This window comes from Procambarus clarkii, chromosome 69, assembly GCF_040958095.1.
Source record: "Procambarus clarkii isolate CNS0578487 chromosome 69, FALCON_Pclarkii_2.0, whole genome shotgun sequence".
Classification (NCBI taxonomy): Eukaryota; Metazoa; Arthropoda; class Malacostraca; order Decapoda; family Cambaridae; genus Procambarus; species Procambarus clarkii.
The window spans coordinates 18,492,406-18,511,663 of NC_091218.1; the positions used below are offsets into that span (position 1 = coordinate 18,492,406).

A 19,258-nucleotide genomic window follows, 5' to 3' on the forward strand; every position below is an offset into this window, starting at 1 on the left:
AACGTGGCTGAAGTATGAAGTATGTCACAATCGACTTGAGAATGGTCCAGGACGGACCGAAACGTCGTCGTCCCTTCAACTTCTAGTGTGTGGTCTGGTCAACAATTGCATAGTTGTGTGCACCTGTTTGGTACATGTGAAGTTGTTCATTGTATCAACACGTCCTTATTTGAGTACTATGTGATGCCATATTAGAATGGACCATTGAACAGTCAACCCATATATATGAAAATATGTAAAGTGACGACAATTCAGTTCGTCTTGCTTTATTTAAGTCCTGGACTATTTTCAAGTCCTGGACTATTTTCAAGTCCTGGACTATTATCAAGTCCAGTGGGAACTGAACCCTCTTCACCTCCTTTATTTTCAGACGTGTGGGCTGAGTGTCTAATCAGCCCCGTTATTGTGACTTGCTGACTGCAGAAAGGAATAGTCTTAGACATTCCTATCCACAAATTACCTTTCAGCTTCTGTTTAATAATAATCATACTTTTGATTTTTTGTTAAACATAAAGAGCTTTTACTCTTTGAGTTAAGATCTTACGATGTTTACCTTTTTAAAATGATCTAACTGTGGTTAAGTGGGGAATACCTTAAGAAGACTTAAATACCGTATCTGAGAGCATTTGTGGTAACTTATCTTATAGGCTTGTCTCTTAGGCAAGTTGCGTCCTCTGATATTAGAGACCACTATGAAGTCATGAACCATCCTCTCACTCAGGTTTTTCGCGGTACTGGAAGAGTACTTGCGAAGTCAGTACTGGAAGTACTGCGAAGTCAGTACTGGAAGTACTTCGAAGTCAGTACTTCCAATACTGCGAAGTCAGTACTTCCAATACTGCGAAGCCAGTACTTCCAATACTGCGAAGCCGGTATTTCCAGTGCTGCGAAGTCAGTACTGGAAGAGTACTGCTTGACTAGATCTCAACATCTCGGAATCTCTATACATCGTTAACACGAGACCAAACTTTAGCAACTCAAGAATCCTAAACTCAATTATTTACTCACAAGACAAAGAAAACACTCCTGAAAGCATCGCGTCCTCATCAACAAAGGCCAAATGCTCATTAATCAACCCGCCAACTTCCCCCCTTGCTTATGCATGAAAAGCGGTTTACATACGACTTACTAGTGATGACGTTCGAATATTTCCCGAACTCTGCTTTGTTGATGACCTCATACTGTTCGAATCGAAGCGCCGTAAGTGCTTCACCCACGTACTTCAAACTTACTTACAAACTTACTTACGAACTTATATTCCTGTTTCTTTGTGTTAAGTATTGTTATAAGTAAAGCCACACTTGCCTGGAAGGACTCACTAGAGTACACTAGAGCCAGGAAGGACTCACTAGAGTGCACTAGAGCCTGGAAGGACTCACTAGAGTGCACGAGAGCCAGGAAAAGAGTGTTGGAGCAACATCTCCAGAGTAACTGCTCTATAGAGACATCTTATTAGCCATAATAATTAGCTGGCTCTGGCTGGATTACGTTATGATGTTCACCGAAGCTCTGCTTTGTGCACCAAACCACACACTAGAAAGTGAAGGGACGACGACGTTTCGGTCCGTCCTGGACCATTCTCAAGTCGATATCGACTTGAATGAATGTCAGTTGAATGCCATCGACTTGAGAATGGTCCAGGACGGACCGAAACGTCGTCGTCCCTTCACCTTCTAGTGTGTGGTCTGGTCAACATACTTCAGCCACGTTATTGTGACTCCTCGACTACATCTGCTTTGTGTAGCGTTAATGAGTCTCGTGTTACCTGTGCCTGTGTACTCACCTGCTTATACTAAGCTGTTACTGCTTGATTTGCCTGCTTAAGCTTGAAGGATCCCGGTAGTACAGTCTGGCTCGTTCTCGACTCACACTCGAGAATTCCAGGGTCGAATCTCCGATTTCTGTATCTTGTGGTGAGTACATTTACGTGAATACATCAACCCATTAGCTGCTTACGGGCCATTCATGCCCGTGCCCCCTCTTGGGGTGGCTTAATCTTTATCCATCAATCACCCCATTAGCGTGGCACTGAGACAAGGACAGTGTTTACAACCCTGGTCAGAGTGGTACTCACGGAAGGCCAAACTACCTCACGAAAATATGTACCAATTACCATAGACTTGTAAGGTTGTTTGCTGCGTAAATTAGAGTGGGCGTCACGGGGCTCTGGCACTCTCTTTGATGGGAGTAGTTGCTGGGTTTGATATATGTATTGTACTTGGGTTTGCTATGACTTATTTCTGTTGGGATTTTGTGTGTGTGTGTGTGGGAGAGATGTATGGGTGAGTGTACTCACCTATTTATGCTTTCGGGGGTTGAGCTTCGGCTCTTTGGTCCCGCCTCTTAACCGTCAGTCAATTGGTGTACAGGTTCATGAGCCTGTTGGGTTCTTATCATATCTACACTTGAAGGTGTGTATTGAGTCTGTCTCAATCACATTCCTGCCTTGTGCATTTCACTGGTTAACTACTCTCAGTAACATTTCATTCCTCTGGGCACTACAGGAGTCTCGAACCACCGGCTCCAGGAGCGGGAGACACTAGTTGTTTCAAGTGCACCACGGACACTGGTGTGTGTGTGTGTGTGTGTACTCACCTAGTTGTACTCACCTAGTTGTGCTTGCGGGGGTTGAGCTCTGGCTCTTTGGTCCCGCCTCTCAACTGTCAATCAACAGGTGAACAGGTTCCTGAGCCTATTGGGCTCTATCATATCTACACTTGAAACTGTGTATGGAGTCAGCCTCCACCACATTGCTTCCTAATGCATTCCATTTTCACCATTCCATTCCATTGTGTGTGTGTGTGTGTGTGGGAGACAGTCACACTCTAGTGGGAGATAGTTGACGCACACCCCCCCCCCCCCCCCCTATGTACGCCTCTACGCCTGTTGTACGCCACAACTCAAGCCATATTAAACCAAGTGGTTAATATGACACTAGCGAACAGGTAATGACCCCTCGTTAATTGACCCTTCCAACACTCAGTCCTGTTTTATAATGACTGCCAAAATGTTTTACTCGCAAACAATACCAAAGTTTAATATATAAACTTTGAAAGAATCTTCAGGAATAATTAAAAGCGGCCCGAATTAGCTCCTAGTGACGCAATCTTGTGCTAGAGTGATTTAACAATTATAAGACAAAAGAATACCTGCTCTAGACTGAATTGCCTTGTTGCATAATCCAATTGAACAGTTTAAAAGTAAATAAAATTACTTGAGAAGAGTTATCTTACCGTCTTGGAGGTTGTAGGACCACCAGCAGCGGACACTACCACTAACTGCCTAATTCGCTGGCATCGTTACACCAGCTGCCAGGCTGTTAAGGTCCCATGGCTCCATTACCATAACACTGAGGGTAAATGTAATGGTGCAAGTCCATTACACCACCATTGTAATAGTGCCTGCTCGAGGCATCTCGGATTTGAAGTTTCTTTTGATGTGATTATTGGCACTGTGACGGAACCGCCCCTGGTGGCACTGTGACGGTCAGGGAGCTGCCCCCTGGTGGCACTGTGACGGTCAGGGTACTGCGCCTGGTGGCACTGTGACGGAACCGCCCCTGGTGGCACTGTGACGGTCAGGGTACTGCGCCTGGTGGCACTGTGACGGAACCGCCCCTGGTGGCACTGTGACGGTCAGGGAGCTGCCCCCTGGTGGCACTGTGACGGTCAGGGAGCTGCCCCCTGGTGGCACTGTGACGTAGCACTGCTATATCTACCACTAACGCGTTTACTTCTACCACTACCACTACTACTTCTACCACTACCACTACTACTTCTACCACTACCACTACTACTTCTACCACTACCACTTCTACCACTAGCACTGATAACACAATATTTCCCTAGAGACAGACACACACAAAGTGTATGCAAAGCCCGTTGTAGCATAGAATAAACAACATAATTCGACCATGTATTAAAATTGTAGCTACCTTTTAACGAGGTCGTTAAACTCTGCGAACGACGTGGTACTAAAGATAAGGGACCACCTGATAAGCACTTTATAAGGATAAAACGCGGCTTCGGCTTCAAGAAATTAAGGAAACATCTTGAGAATTGTGAATGAGGGTGGTCTTGATACCTGGTTGATACCTGGTTGATACCTGGTTGGTGTGGGCGGTGCTACAGAACCTGGAGAACAGAGGCCTGTCTGCGTTCTTCTCTGCTCATCTGTCTGCATGAGTGGCTGCTTCCCTGTCTGCTGGAATGTCTGCTTCTCTGTCTGTAAAAAGCATGATTCAAGATTCAACTCACTTGGTTCATTAAAGTTCATGCACAATGTTGATAAAAATGGCCACAAATATTTGGGTATTCTTGGTGAGTAGGACAGTGATTATAGTGTAGATACCGTGCATAGTGACTACAAGATGGTGGCTACAGTGTAGCTACGGTGCACAGTGACCAGTACAGGACTCCGGCACTCGGAGGCCACCCAGCAGACCGTGTGGGGCCAGTCTGGCACCACTAGAGTGCCCACACAGCACAGTGAAACCAATTGCAGTAATGGCAGTGCACTGAAAGATCAACATGAAATTTATGGTCCGAGTTCTCCACACACACACACACAATGGACACAATATAGATCCCCTTAAAAGCGTAGATATCTGGAGGTTGTGGGAGGTTGAGAGGTCTATAGTGATGTGTCCTTTGTGTGTGTTGAGTGGGGGAGAGGTAGAGTGTGTGAGGGTGACATTACAAATGTCACTATCTGCCTTGCTACCTTGTCAGTCGTAGCTGACTGTCTCAGTCGTATAGTGACAGGTGTATATACATATATACTCCTCAAGAACCAGGCATCAGAGGGATAGGTCAAGCGCCAGGCGTCAGAGGCAAAGTTCAAGCACCAGGTACCAGAGGCACACACTGTTGGCCTATACAAGGCGCGGGTCCTGTTTAAATCCACCCGCTCTCAATCATACCAATCCAATTTATTCCTGAAACCTGTTAAACTGTGTCTCTCAATACCACAAGCCGGCAGCTCATTCCTCGCCCCCACAACCTGTTCACGTGTCTGCACTTCCCAATATCCAGACTAAATGAAATATCTCCCGCTTGTACCTATCGTCGTGGGCTCTGTTTCAGAACCCTGTTTGTAACCCATTTTGTTTGCTCTTCTAACTTACTTGATTATGCCCCCTAACTCACCTGCTCACGGCCGCAGCTCACTTGTTTACTCCTCTAAATCACACGTTGGCGCCCGTAACTCACTGTTAATAACTTAATCCACTTGGTTACACACTTAGTTATGCCCTTAACCCACTTAATTATGTCCCTAACTATGCTGGAGAGAATTAGAGGCATCTCTCTGCAGGAAAGGTTTTTCATGGCTTGTACTGGAAAGTTCCTTCATGGTAGCCTCTACTGGAGAGTTCCTTCATGGTAGCCTCTACTGGAGAGACCCTTCATGGTAGCCTCTACTGGAGAGACCCTTCATGGTAGCCTCTACTGGAGAGACCCTTCATGGTAGCCTTTACTGGAGAGACCCTTCATGGTAGCCTCTACTGGAGAGACCCTTCATGGTAGCCTCTACTGGAGAGACCCTTCATGGTAGCCTCTACTGGAGAGACCCTTCATGGTAGCCTCTACTGGAGAGTTCCTTCATGGTAGCCTCTACTGGAGAGTTCTTTCATGGTAGCCTCTACTGGAGAGTTCCTTCATGGTAGCCTCTACTGGAGAGTTCCTTCATGGTAGCCTCTACTGGAGAGTTCTTTCATGGTAGCCTCTACTGGAGAGTTCTTTCATGGTAGCCTCTACTGGAGAGTTCTTTCATGGTAGCCTCTACTGGAGAGTTCTTTCATGGTAGCCTCTACTGGAGAGACCCTTCATGGTAGCCTCTACTGGAGAGTTCTTTCATGGTAGCCTCTACTGGAGAGACCCTTCATGGTAGCCTCTACTGGAGAGACCCTTCATGGTAGCCTCTCCTGGAGAGACCCTTCATGGTAGCCTCTACTGGAGAGACCCTTCATGGTAGCCTCTACTGGAGAGTTCCTTCATGGTAGCCTCTACTGGAGAGTTCTTTCATGGTAGCCTCTACTGGAGAGTTCTTTCATGGTAGCCTCTACTGGAGAGACCCTTCATGGTAGCCTCTACTGGAGAGACCCTTCATGGTAGCCTCTACTGGAGAGACCCTTCATGGTAGCCTCTACTGGAGAGACCCTTCATGGTAGCCTCTACTGGAGAGACCCTTCATGGTAGCCTCTACTGGAGAGACCCTTCATGGTAGCCTCTACTGGAGAGACCCTTCATGGTAGCCTCTACTGGAGAGACCCTTCATGGTAGCCTCTACTGGAGAGACCCTTCATGGTAGCCTCTACTGGAGAGATACAGAGACAATCAGAATCAAATATACAAAAATTAATCGCATTAATAACTAATTTAATGTCACCGTTGTCTCTGTCATCTCACGAGCAAGACATCCTTAAATGTTAACATCATTTAAAGTTTTTAGCTGAATGTACACATCAAAGACACACGCTCCTCGCACGGGAGGTGCAGTCGGCAACGTCTGAAAACAAATCTTCCAAAAATTAAAACAAATCAATCAGAAATATAAGGTTAAATAAGATTTTGCTTTAAGGAATCATTTGGGACGAGCCAAGACGCCATAAGGTGAGTCCGGGTATATTTAAGATATTTATTTTATTTAATCTCATTTGGAACAAGGATAGTTAGGAGGTTTGTGAAGAGCAGTGTAGACAAGCTTGCAGTGTTGCTGGGCAGGTGCTTAGTGCATCAGGCAGCCTGCAACTGTGAGGTTTAAGGCTTGAGATATGTGTTGATTTACAAGGATTGGTAATTTTGGTTGTTGTAGGAGCTGATTTCAGTCTTCTGTTCTGTCTTAGTATGTGTATATTTGTCTATCTCTCTTTCTCTCTCTCTCTCTTTCTCTTTCTCTTTCTCTTTCTCTCTCTCTCTCTCTCTCAATCTCTCTCTCTCTCTCTCTCAATCTCTCTCTCTCTCTCTCTCTCTCAATCTCTCTCTCTCAATCTCTCTCTCTCTCTCTCTCTCTCTCTCTCTCTCTCTCTCTCTCTCTCTCTCTCTCTCTCTCTCTCTCTCTCTCTCTCTCTCTCTCTCTCTCTCTCTCTCTCTCTCTCTCTCTCTCTCTCTCTCTCTCTCTCTCTCTCTCTCTCTCTCTCTCTCTCTCTCTCTCTCTCTCTCTCTCTCTCTCTCTCTCTCTCTCTCTCTCTCTCTCTCTCTCCTTTATTCACTGCTAAACTGTCCATTACGTACAATTAATCGAAAAATATATGATTAAATAAGTAGTGTCGATATCTGCACATGTAAAAGTCCGCCTCGCCAAGACCTCGGCTCTAAGACCTCAATACTTAGCCTGAAACACTAAGACCTCCGCTCTCAGACCGCAGGTACAACGGCTTCTCAAGAAAGTGAAACAAGGGTTGACAATACCGTAGAGTTAATCTGAGCATTTCCTGATGCCGAGTTTTTTAAGATGTAAAGCACATCGTATACAAGATGGTTCGCCTACGGAAGTACACCCAGGGAAGTGCCGCTAAGGAAATACCGCTAGAGAAAGTACAGCAAAGGACTTGCCATACTTCCATACACTACATTGTGTACTGGCGTACACTTACGTATTGTCTGTGTACTTCCCATATCTAGTGAAGTACAGCTCGGGTAGTACCAAGCACCACACAAGACTCTCCACAACAAGAATTATCAACGGCATATATATATATATATATATATATATGTATATATATATATATATATATATATATATATATATATATATATATATATATATATATATATATATCTATAAATATATATATATATCTATAAATATATATATATATCTATAAATATATATATCTATAAATATATATATATATATATATATATATATATATATATATATATATATATATATATATATATATATATACTTTAGGTTTATTTCGAGGTCCTTCCCAAGGTGGAACTACTGACCCTTCCCAGGATGTAACCACACATAACAATTCACTAATTCTGGTGTACCTATTTACTGCTAGGTGAACAGGTTGATTAGGTGATAGGAAACAAGCTCAACCATACCTGTCCCACGCTTGATTCGAACCTGGATACACGACTGTGAGTCGAGAAAGAACCAAACTACCAGATTACTACCGAAATACCCAACAGTACAGTTTAATAATGAGTCATATCATATTGCAAATCATCTTAATCCATTGAATATTCGGCGTTGAACAATACAATATCATACAGGCAGGAATTATATATACAATAGTCGGACCAAACACTCGTAACGTCATGGGTTAAGTTTAATTTTTTAATTTATTCACATTGTTCACGTTAAGTAATAATTGTGATTGAAGTGTATTTGATAAAGTTCACACAAGAGACTACTACAGAACCAGACGTGATAATCAAGCAGGTGGTTATCTTGAGGTTATCTTGAGATGATTTCGGGGCTTTTTTTTTTTTTTAGTGTCCCCGCGGCCCGGTCCTCGACCAGGCCTCCACCCCCCCCCCCCAGGAAGCAGCCCGTGACAGCTGACTAACACCCAGGTACCTATTTTACTGCTAGGTAAGAGGGGCATAGGGTGAAAGAAACTCTGCCCATTGTTTCTCACCGGCGCCTGGGATCGAACCCGGGACCACAGGATCACAAGTCCAGCGTGCTGTCCGCTCGGCCGACCGGCTGTACTGGAAGGGGAATTAAACTAACATCAGAATGATGTTGAATTTAAGAATGAATATTAAGAATGAATGAATCAGAATGAATATTAAGAATGAATGAATCAGAATGAATTTTATGAATGAATGAATCAGAATGAATTTTATGTATGAATGAATCAGAATGAATTTTATGTATGAATGAATCAGAATGAATTTTAAGAATGAATGAATCAGAATGAATTTTAAGAATGAATGAATCAGAATGAATTTTAAGAACGAATGAATCAGAATGAATTTTAAGAATGAATTAATCAGAATGAAATTTAATAATAAAATGAACTGACGAAGGCCTATTGGTCCTTACGATGCAGCTCTTATTTATATCCACTCAGACTCTTACAATATATGTCATTCCTTCCCCTTGAAGCAATTCAGCGATTCCACAAACGTTTTTACCCGGCACCATGTTCCATAAATCAACAACCCTCTCCCCAAACCAGTATTTACCCAGGTCTTTTTTTAACCTAAACTTATTCAATTTATATACATTGTTTCCAGTTCCTTGATATGAACCCCAAATAGGTTTATTTCAATGTTTGAACATACATAACAAACAGATGTAGGATAGTGTGATACGCCTATGAAATGAGTCATGAAGTGGTTAATAGACTTCAAAGCCAAAAATGTAAGATAACTGTAATTATAGAGGAAACAACAAAAAGTATTGAATATTATCAAATGAAAGAAAGAAGACTCTCTGAACCTGAGATAGAGAAGGATCTGCGATTGTATGCATCACCGAGTTTAGTACCACATGCTCAAAACGTATAACATCATCGGTAGATTCGAACCCAAGAAAAGTATTTCGTCATCTAGGGAAGGAGGCCACTAGGACATGTGCACGTCGTACCTGATTCCCGTTGTCGAGTATGACGCTCCATTGTTCGACCAACACATAAAGAAGCTTAAAGTCACATTAGAAACAGGTAAAGCAACGAGGCAAGTTGCACAGCTCAGTGGATCAAGCTATGTAGAAGATAAATCAGACAATAGCACCATAACAATACATACATGTATACAAACATACATATATATTTACAGAGGCCTGCAAACCAATTAAATAATTAAACTCCAATTTTCTCTCTCCTGAACACCGCTGTTGAATGTCAAATAACTTCAGTAATTATAATTCCCTTGTGACAGTTTAGGTTAAAAGGTGATAACTCGTCCCAGGGAGCACTAATACCCCGTTGACGGCTCCAGGGAGCACTAATACCCCGTTGACGGCTCCAGGGAGCACTAATACCCCGTTGTCGGCTCCAGGGAGCACTAATACACTGTTGACGGCTCCAGGGAGCACTAATACACTGTTGACGGCTCCAGGGAGCACTAATACACCGTTGACGGCTCCAGGGAGCACTAATACACTGTTGACGGCTCCAGGGAGCACTAATACACCGTAGACGGCTCCAGGGAGCACTAATACGCCGTTGACGGCTCCAGGGAGCACTAATACACCGTAGACGGCTCCAGGGAGCACTAATACGCCGTTGACGGCTCCAGGGAGCACTAATACACCGTTGACGGCTCTAGGGAGCACTAATACCCCGTTGACGGCTCCAGGGAGCACTAATACCCCGTTGACGGCTCCAGGGAGCACTAATACACCGTTGACGGCTCCAGGGAGCACTAATACACCGTTGACGGCTCCAGGGAGCACTAATACACTGTTGACGGCTCCAGGGAGCACTAATACACTGTTGACGGCTCCAGGGAGCACTAATACACCGTTGACGGCTCCAGGGAGCACTAATACCCCGTTGACGGCTCCAGGGAGCACTAATACACCGTTGACGGCTCCAGGGAGCACTAATACACCGTTGACGGCTCCAGGGAGCACTAATACACCGTTGACGGCTCCAGGGAGCACTAATACCCCGTTGACGGCTCCAGGGAGCACTAATACCCCGTTGACGGCTCCAGGGAGCACTAATACACCGTTGACGGCTCCAGGGAGCACTAATACCCCGTTGACGGCTCCAGGGAGCACTAATACACCGTTGACGGCTCCAGGGAGCACTAATACCCCGTAGACGGCTCCAGGGAGCACTAATACACCGTTGACGGCTCCAGGGAGCACTAATACACTGTTGACGGCTCCAGGGAGCACTAATACACCGTAGACGGCTCCAGGGAGCACTAATACCCCGTTGACGGCTCCAGGGAGCACTAATACACCGTTGACGGCTCCAGGGAGCACTAATACACTGTTGACGGCTCCAGGGAGCACTAATACACCGTAGACGGCTCCAGGGAGCACTAATACCCCGTTGACGGCTCCAGGGAGCACTAATACACCGTTGACGGCTCCAGGGAGCACTAATACACCGTAGACGGCTCCAGGGAGCACTAATACACTGTTGACGGCTCCAGGGAGCACTAATACACCGTAGACGGCTCCAGGGAGCACTAATACGCCGTTGACGGCTCCAGGGAGCACTAATACACCGTTGACGGCTCCAGGGAGCACTAATACACTGTTGACGGCTCCAGGGAGCACTAATACACCGTTGACGGCTCCAGGGAGCACTAATACGCCGTTGACGGCTCCAGGGAGCACTAATACCCCGTTGACGGCTCCAGGGAGCACTAATACACCGTTGACGGCTCCAGGGAGCACTAATACACCGTTGACGGCTCCAGGGAGCACTAATACCCCGTAGACGGCTCCAGGGAGCACTAATACACCGTAGACGGCTCCAGGGAGCACTAATACACCGTAGACGGCTCCAGGGAGCACTAATACACCGTTGACGGCTCCAGGGAGCACTAATACACCGTAGACGGCTCCAGGGAGCACTAATACACCGTTGACGGCTCCAGGGAGCACTAATACACCGTTGACGGCTCCAGGGAGCACTAATACACCGTAGACGGCTCCAGGGAGCACTAATACACTGTTGACGGCTCCAGGGAGCACTAATACACTGTTGACGGCTCCAGAGACTCACTACACCCAGGCACTTTCCACAAAATTGATCTTGTTAATGACTGCAGCCTTTATCTGCGTGTAATTGTGTAGTTAATCACCTGTAATGGCTACCTCATAGGCTAACTTACTGCTCTGACTAAAGACTAACTACCCGGAGAGCTGTAAACTGCTCTGATTATACTTATTCATCTCGTTGCTCCTCTTAAATGCTATAAATATCTTTAAAATTAATGGTAATAAATCAGTAATTTATAAATCAGATATATAAGTCTCGCTTGAGAAATATATATTTCCAGCTAAGCAACTTAAATTTGGCATATAAAAAACTGCTGCTTAGGGCTTTTTTTTGGGGGGGGAGCCGGTCGGCTGAGCGGACAGCACGCGGGACTTGTGATCCTGTGGTCCTGGGTTCGATCCCAGGCGCCGGCGAGAAACAATGGGCAGAGTTTCTTTCACCCTATGCCCCTCTTACCTAGCAGTAAAATAGGTACCTGGGTGTTAGTCAGCTGTCACGGGCTGCTTCCTGGGGGTGGAGGCCTGGTCGAGGACCGGGCCGCGGGGACACTAAAAAGCCTCGAAATAATCTCAAGATAACCTCAAGATAAGGAGGAGTAGATAATATATGCATGTTTCATCTTATTTTAAACTTTGAGACGGGCGTCTTTGTTTTGTTGAAATCTGGATCATTACAGCTTAACAAAAACGCTCCAAGACTCAGACAGTTTCTCATATTTTTCTGATTCTCTGACAGAATTCTGGAGGCGGCGGCGTTCGTGGATGCTGCTAGACTCTCAACGGTGTTCAGGTCAGATTTTACAGTTTTCGTAGAAATTTTTGTTATGCCTTTTGCATACTTCCTTTGTCATCACTCTTAGGTTTGTTTAATACATTTGTATATGTGTGTTTGTATTTGTGTATGTATGTATATCTATGAATATATATATGTTTAATTAATACAAATGTGCAAAGTGGAGTTATACATATACTTCATTACACATTCTCCCCAAACACATGTTCTCCAAAAGTCCCCCCCCCCCCCCCCACGCAACAATAGAAAGAACCCCAACCAAACACCCCCATCAAACAACTGCTCGCCAAACACCCACATCAAACAACTGCTCGCCAAACACCCACATCAAACACCCACGCCAACTCTTCCCTTGACCTGATAAGAGAGATCATTACTGCCAATATATAGTTAAAATGATGCATTTTCTGATTTAATTAGTGGATTTTCTGGAGTTTAATTTTTATTTATAGTGAGCAAATTATAAAAAATAACTGATGGGGGTCCGATATTCCTTATTTCATTTGAATAAGAATTTAATTCGATAGCCTAGTAAAGATATGCCGGAATATCATATGGTGGATTTTATATGTATTTTACTGTTGGAGATTTTAATAAGTTATTGTACTGAGAGAGAGAGGGGGGGGGGGTGTAGGGGTAGGGAGAGAAATATCAGAGGAAAGCACCAAGCCATTTCAACTATATAGCACTGGGAAGGGGTCAGAATAAGGATTTGGGATGGGACGGGGGAAAGGAATGGTGTCCAACCACTTGGACGGTCGGGGATTGAACGCCGACCTGCAGGAAAGAAGACCGTCGCTCTACCGTCCAGCCCAAGTGGCTGGGGGACAGACAGAGACAAAAGACACACTTCCTACCTCTTGTCGTGGGCCATTAACTTTAATAGCAATAAACTTTGTCTTACCGGACGATGTAAAACACACACACACACACACACACACACACATACACACACACACACACACACACACACACATACAGAGCCTGGTAGGGCCAGGGGGTCTGGTAGCCTAGTGGATAGCGCGCAGGACTCGTAATTCTGTGGCGCGGGTTCGATTCCCGCACCAGGCAGAAACAATGTGCAAAGTTTCTTTCACCCTGAATGCCCCCTGTTACCTACCAGTAAATAGGTACCAGGGAGTTAGTCAGCTGTCACGGGCTGCTTCCTGGTGTGTGTGTGTGTGTGTGTGTGTGTGTGTGTGTGTGTGTGTGTGTGATGTGGAGAGAGAGAGAGAAAAAAAAAGTAGTTAGTAAACAGTTGATTGACAGTTGAGTGGCGGGCCGAAAGAGCAGAGCTCAACCCCCGCAAACACAACTAGGTGAATACACACACACACACACACACACACACACACACACACACACACACACACACACACACACACACACACACACACACACACACACACACACACACACACACACACAGACACACACACACACAGACACACACAGACACACACACACACACACACACACACACACACACACACACACACACACACTCTCTCTCTCTCTCTCGAAGCTGTGATTACCTTGGTGACAAGAGACCAGTTAACAAGAAGGCGGATGAACAAGAGATGGATGAATTAAGAGAGGACGAATGACAAGAGAAGAAGATGAAGAAGAGAAAGAACAAAAACAACAACATGGGTACTCGACTCTTCTTACGAAACCCTTGTGATATATACTGAACTTGTCTGTCTTCTAGTTAACTTACGTGATTGTTGCTAATACAACACAAACCTCATCTCCGACTGTCATGCAGTTCGCTTGTCTTATTTGTCAGTCCGTCAGCATTTGTATACCACACTTGTAGGTCCTTTAGCACAGTACCAGCAGCTGTTTTAGTCGCCTGCTGTCAAGGGAGGTCTTTGACTGGTCTCAGCTTGATTCTAGACATCAGCTAAAAGCTTGATTCTAGACATCAGCTAAAAGCTTGATTCAAGACATCAGCTATAAGCTTGAGTGCCCTTGGGGTTTAGTGAATCAGGTCTTACTGTTACATTAGGTAGTTGGCGTGTGGGTCTGGAGAGTAGAGATTTGAGGATAGGATTAGGGTAGAAGGATGGGGGATGTGTGGAATAGGTGCCAGTGTCAGTAATAATTTAGGAAGGGAGAGTTCTGGAAATTGGTGCGGGAGTTGTATACTGAATATAGCGTACAGGATCAGGGAAAAATTGGGCAGGAGAGTTTGAATAGGGGAAGATGGCTGAGGGGAAGGGGGAGGGGAAACTAGGGTGGAATTATTTTGTATGTTGACCGATGATAAGTGGACAGTTTATGTGCTGTGTGTGTGTGTGTGTACTCACCTAGTTGTGCTTACGGGGGTTGAGCTTTGGCTCTTTGTTCCCGCCTATCGGGACCTAGACCGAAGCTCTATCGACTGAGCTACGAGCAATTTCGATAGAGTTTCGGCTTCACACACGTGAGGGGCCAGGGTTCGAGTCTCCCAGAACCCTAGTGAATATAATGTTTATTTCCACCGTAGTGAATGACAATTTATGTTATATTCAGAATAGCATGCCTAATATTTTGAGCTAGAAGAGAAGTGAAGCAAATCGACCCAAAAGTCCCCTAAGTACAGAGTCATGCACTCCACGCGGTTCTCTAATTTAATAACGTTATGTTACATAAAGTATAACAAACTCCTGGAATATTATTTCATATGTATATTTGCTACGTTCTGTAACAGTGTGCCATAAAAGTCATCGAACAAATGGGCAAATAATTTCAGCTCGGCTTTTAAAAGGTTCTTTCAACAATATGATTTTAAGTTTCAGCAAATTACGTGATTACAGCGGCAGTAATACCGACGCACTCTATGTAATCCCTGTAATCCATGGGGAGAGTACAGGGGTTTTATATGTACCTATTGATAGTTTCACGTGAGACTGGAGAATGATAAATGATGAATGATTTATAACTGAATATGTGTATCAAACTGTATGTTGTTAAGTGAACTACGAATATCACGTCACGGGGAAACATATATATATATAAAAATATAACATGAAACTGCAAAGAGCATGACAAGGATAAGAATTTGTTTTGTATGCACAAAACAAATGCATACAATCCAACAAAGACACGCAGCTCAACACAACAGAGCTTGACAACAAAACAAGGACTCACAATACAACACAACAAGAACACAATACAACACACAACATACAACAAGAACAAACATCCCAAGGAAACAAATAACTGTAGCAAACACAAAACAAATACACCACACATGAAGTTGACGAAAATCCAGTCACACATACATCAAATTAATGTGAGCGTGACAGTCGTTAGTGGTGGTTAATAGTGTCATGTTTACCTTGTTATTAGGGTCTAACAGCCCCTTAAGAGCGCTGTGAGAGGCCCTTACAGAGGGCCATCAAAGTGGATAATTACCACCACCTCACCAGGAAGGTAAATACTCTCAATATATTATGTCTGGAGCATTATAGAAGCATGATAATCAGTCTGGAGCATTATAGAAGCGTGGTGACCAGTCTGGAGCATTATAAAAGCATGATGATCAGTCTGGAGCATTATAGAAGCGTGGTGACCAGTCTGGAGCATTATAGAAGCATGATGATTAGTCTGGAGCATTATAGAAGCGTGGTGATCAGTCTGGAGCATTATAGAAGCGTGGTGACCAGTCTGGAGCATTATAGAAGCGTGGTGATCAGTCTGGAGCATTATAGAAGCGTGGTGACCAGTCTGGAGCATTATAGAAGCGTGGTGACCAGTCTGGAGCATTATAGAAGCATGATGATCAGTCTGGAGCATTATAGAAGCGTGGTGACCAGTCTGGAGCATTATAAAAGCATGATGATCAGTCTGGAGCATTATAGAAGCGTGGTGACCAGTCTGGAGCATTATAGAAGCATGATGATTAGTTTGGAGCATTATAGAAGCGTGGTGATCAGTCTGGAGCATTATAGAAGCGTGGTGATCAGTCTGGAGCATTATAAAAGCATGATGATCAGTCTGGAGCATTATAGAAGCGTGGTGACCAGTCTGGAGCATTATAGAAGCATGATGATTAGTCTGGAGCATTATAGAAGCGTGGTGATCAGTCTGGAGCATTATAGAAGCGTGGTGACCAGTCTGGAGCATTATAAAAGCATGATGATCAGTCTGGAGCATTATAGAAGCGTGGTGACCAGTCTGGAGCATTATAGAAGCATGATGATTAGTCTGGAGCATTATAGAAGCGTGGTGATCAGTCTGGAGCATTATAGAAGCGTGGTGATAAGTCTGGAGCATTATAGAAGCGTGGTGATCAGTCTGGAGCATTATAGAAGCGTGGTGACCAGTCTGGAGCATTATAAAAGCATGATGATCAGTCTGGAGCATTATAGAAGCGTGGTGACCAGTCTGGAGCATTATAGAAGCATGATGATTAGTCTGGAGCATTATAGAAGCGTGGTGATCAGTCTGGAGCATTATAGAAGCGTGGTGACCAGTCTGGAGCATTATAAAAGCATGATGATCAGTCTGGAGCATTATAGAAGCGTGGTGACCAGTCTGGAGCATTATAGAAGCATGATGATTAGTCTGGAGCATTATAGAAGCGTGGTGATCAGTCTGGAGCATTATAGAAGCGTGGTGATAAGTCTGGAGCATTATAGAAGCATGATGATTAGTCTGGAGCATTATAGAAGCGTGGTGAGCAGTCTGGAGCATTATAGAAGCATGATGATTAGTCTGGAGCATTATAGAAGCGTGGTGACCAGTCTGGAGCATTATAAAAGCATGATGATCAGTCTGGAGCATTATAGAAGCGTGGTGACCAGTCTGGAGCATTATAGAAGCATGATGATTAGTCTGGAGCATTATAGAAGCGTGGTGATCAGTCTGGAGCATTATAGAAGCGTGGTGATAAGTCTGGAGCATTATAGAAGCATGATGATTAGTCTGGAGCATTATAGAAGCGTGGTGAGCAGTCTGGAGCATTATAGAAGCATGATGATTAGTCTGGAGCATTATAGAAGCGTGGTGACCAGTCTGGAGCATTATAAAAGCATGATGATCGTCTGGAGCATTATAGAAGCGTGGTGACCAGTCTGGAGCATTATAGAAGCATGATGATTAGTCTGGAGCATTATAGAAGCGTGGTGATCAGTCTGGAGCATTATAGAAGCGTGGCGATAAGTCTGGAGCATTATAGAAGCATGATGATTAGTCTGGAGCATTATAGAAGCGTGGTGAGCAGTCTGGAGCATAATAGAAGCATGATGATTAGTCTGGAGCATTATAGAAGCGTGGTGACCAGTCTGGAGCATTATAGAAGCATGATCATTAGTCTGGAGCATTATAGAAGCATGATGATTAGTCTGGAGCATTATAGAAGCATGATAATGATCAGTCTGGAGCATTATAGAAGCATGATGATTAGTCTGGAGCATTATAGAAGCATGATGATCAGTCTGGAGCATTATAGAAGCATGATAATCAGTCTGGAGCATTATAGAAGCGTGATGATGATCAGTCTGGAGCATTATAGAAGCATGATGATTAGTCTGGAGCATTATAGACGCGTGGTGAGCAGTCTGGAGCATTATAGAAGCATGATGATTAGTCTGGAACATTATAGAAGCGTGGTGACCAGTCTGGAGCATTATAGAAGCATGATGATTAGTCTGGAGCATTATAGAAGCATGATAATGATCAGTCTGGAGCATTATAGAAGCATGATGATTAGTCTGGAGCATTATAGAAGCATGATGATCAGTCTGGAGCATTATAGAAGCATGATAATCAGTCTGAAGCATTATAGAAGCGTGATAATGATCAGTCTGGAGCATTATAGAAGCATGATGATCAGTCTGGAGCATAAGAGGAGCATTTTCAACCCCCTTAACAATCAATAGTTGTTTAGGTCATTTTGGAAAATTAGCCTTCATATCTTTTTTAAAGATAAAACCAGCAAGTAAAGCAAAGATACTGAACGTCTCGAAGATAAAACTATCAATACAGCTAACATTATCTCCAATTAATACAATAAAATATGATTAGTCTAAATGAAGGCATTATACAAGCGAGAAACAAAATCTGGATGACTTAATCTGTATTCCTAATAGTATCGTTTTATCGGGGATTACTTCCATTAAATTTAATCCCTTTTGACTATTTTGAACTAATCGTAAATGTAAGTGAAGTAATCTCCGAGCTCTGAGGGAGAGCTGGTAAAATATGCTCCTGTAATCTCAGTGATAATCCTGGTAGTCAGTTGTCTGTAACTGCTGGGCTTCAGCTCCTGAGCCCTGCCTCTCTCTCCTTGGGGGAGCCGGTCGGACGAGCGGACAGCACGCTGGACTTGTGATCCTGTGGTCCTGGGTTCGATCCCAGGCGCCGGCGAGAAACAATGGGCAGAGTTTCTCTCACCCTATGCCCCTGTTACCTAGCACTAAAATAGGTACCTGGGTGTTAATCAGCTGTCACGGGCTGCTTCCTGGGGGTGGAGGCCTGGTCGAGGACTGGGCCGCGGGGACACTAAAAAAGCCCAGAAATCATCTCAAGATAACCTCAAGAACCTCCAGCGGCTCCCGTGTTTATTTTTCTGTTATGCCTACTTTTGATATTGTGAACATGGCATGTTTATTATTTTGTTCTACTACAATGGTCATCTGTGTCTCTAGATTTCATCTATTTCCTCTTCGCCTGTTGGTATTCAGTGTGAATATTTCATCTTTTTTCATCATGTTATTTCCTTGTAAAGATTTTGTGTGTACTCATGTAGTTGTGCTTGTGGGGGTTGAGCTCTGGCTCTTTGGTCCTGCCTCTCAACTGTCAATCAACAGGTGTACAGATTCCTGA

The 19,258-nt window shown here is 44.2% G+C and overlaps 3 protein-coding genes across 3 annotated transcripts; all 3 read right to left on the minus strand.

The window, feature by feature from the left end:
- Positions 1 to 266: 266 nt before the first annotated feature.
- LOC123772252 (glutamine-rich protein 2-like) lies at positions 267 to 14,206 on the minus strand. The gene is made up of 4 exons (XM_045765336.1): positions 14,163 to 14,206; positions 9,889 to 11,629; positions 4,106 to 4,224; positions 267 to 417 (listed from the first exon to the last, which is right to left on the minus strand). The coding sequence occupies exons 1-4, from the start codon at positions 14,204 to 14,206 to the stop codon at positions 267 to 269; spliced, it is 2,055 nt and encodes a 684-aa protein (XP_045621292.1).
- Positions 14,207 to 15,880: 1,674 nt separating this feature from the next.
- Positions 15,881 to 17,455, minus strand: LOC138355874 (abnormal spindle-like microcephaly-associated protein homolog). Its single transcript, XM_069311417.1, has one exon. It carries the CDS (start codon positions 17,453 to 17,455, stop codon positions 15,881 to 15,883), a length of 1,575 nt encoding a protein of 524 aa, XP_069167518.1.
- Positions 17,455 to 18,213, minus strand: LOC123772253 (abnormal spindle-like microcephaly-associated protein homolog). Its single transcript, XM_045765338.1, has one exon. The coding sequence runs from the start codon at positions 18,211 to 18,213 to the stop codon at positions 17,455 to 17,457; it is 759 nt and encodes a 252-aa protein (XP_045621294.1).
- Positions 18,214 to 19,258: the final 1,045 nt, after the last annotated feature.

Bases quoted from the DNA above. Each gene is read 5' to 3' on its own strand.
- LOC123772252 (XM_045765336.1), bottom strand. From the start codon at position 14,206: ATGACAGTCGGAGATGAGGTTTGTGTTGTATTAGCAACAATCAC. The intron at 11,630-14,162 runs GTAAGTTAACTA...AGCCGTCAACAG, and splicing joins GTTGTATTAGCAACAATCAC to TGTATTAGTGCTCCCTGGAG. The intron at 418-4,105 runs GTATCAACCAGG...TCCTTTCTGCAG, and splicing joins GCACCGCCCACACCAACCAG to TCAGCAAGTCACAATAACGG.
- LOC138355874 (XM_069311417.1), bottom strand. From the start codon at position 17,455: ATGCTCCAGACTGGTCACCACGCTTCTATAATGCTCCAGACTAATCAT.
- LOC123772253 (XM_045765338.1), bottom strand. From the start codon at position 18,213: ATGCTTCAGACTGATTATCATGCTTCTATAATGCTCCAGACTGATCAT.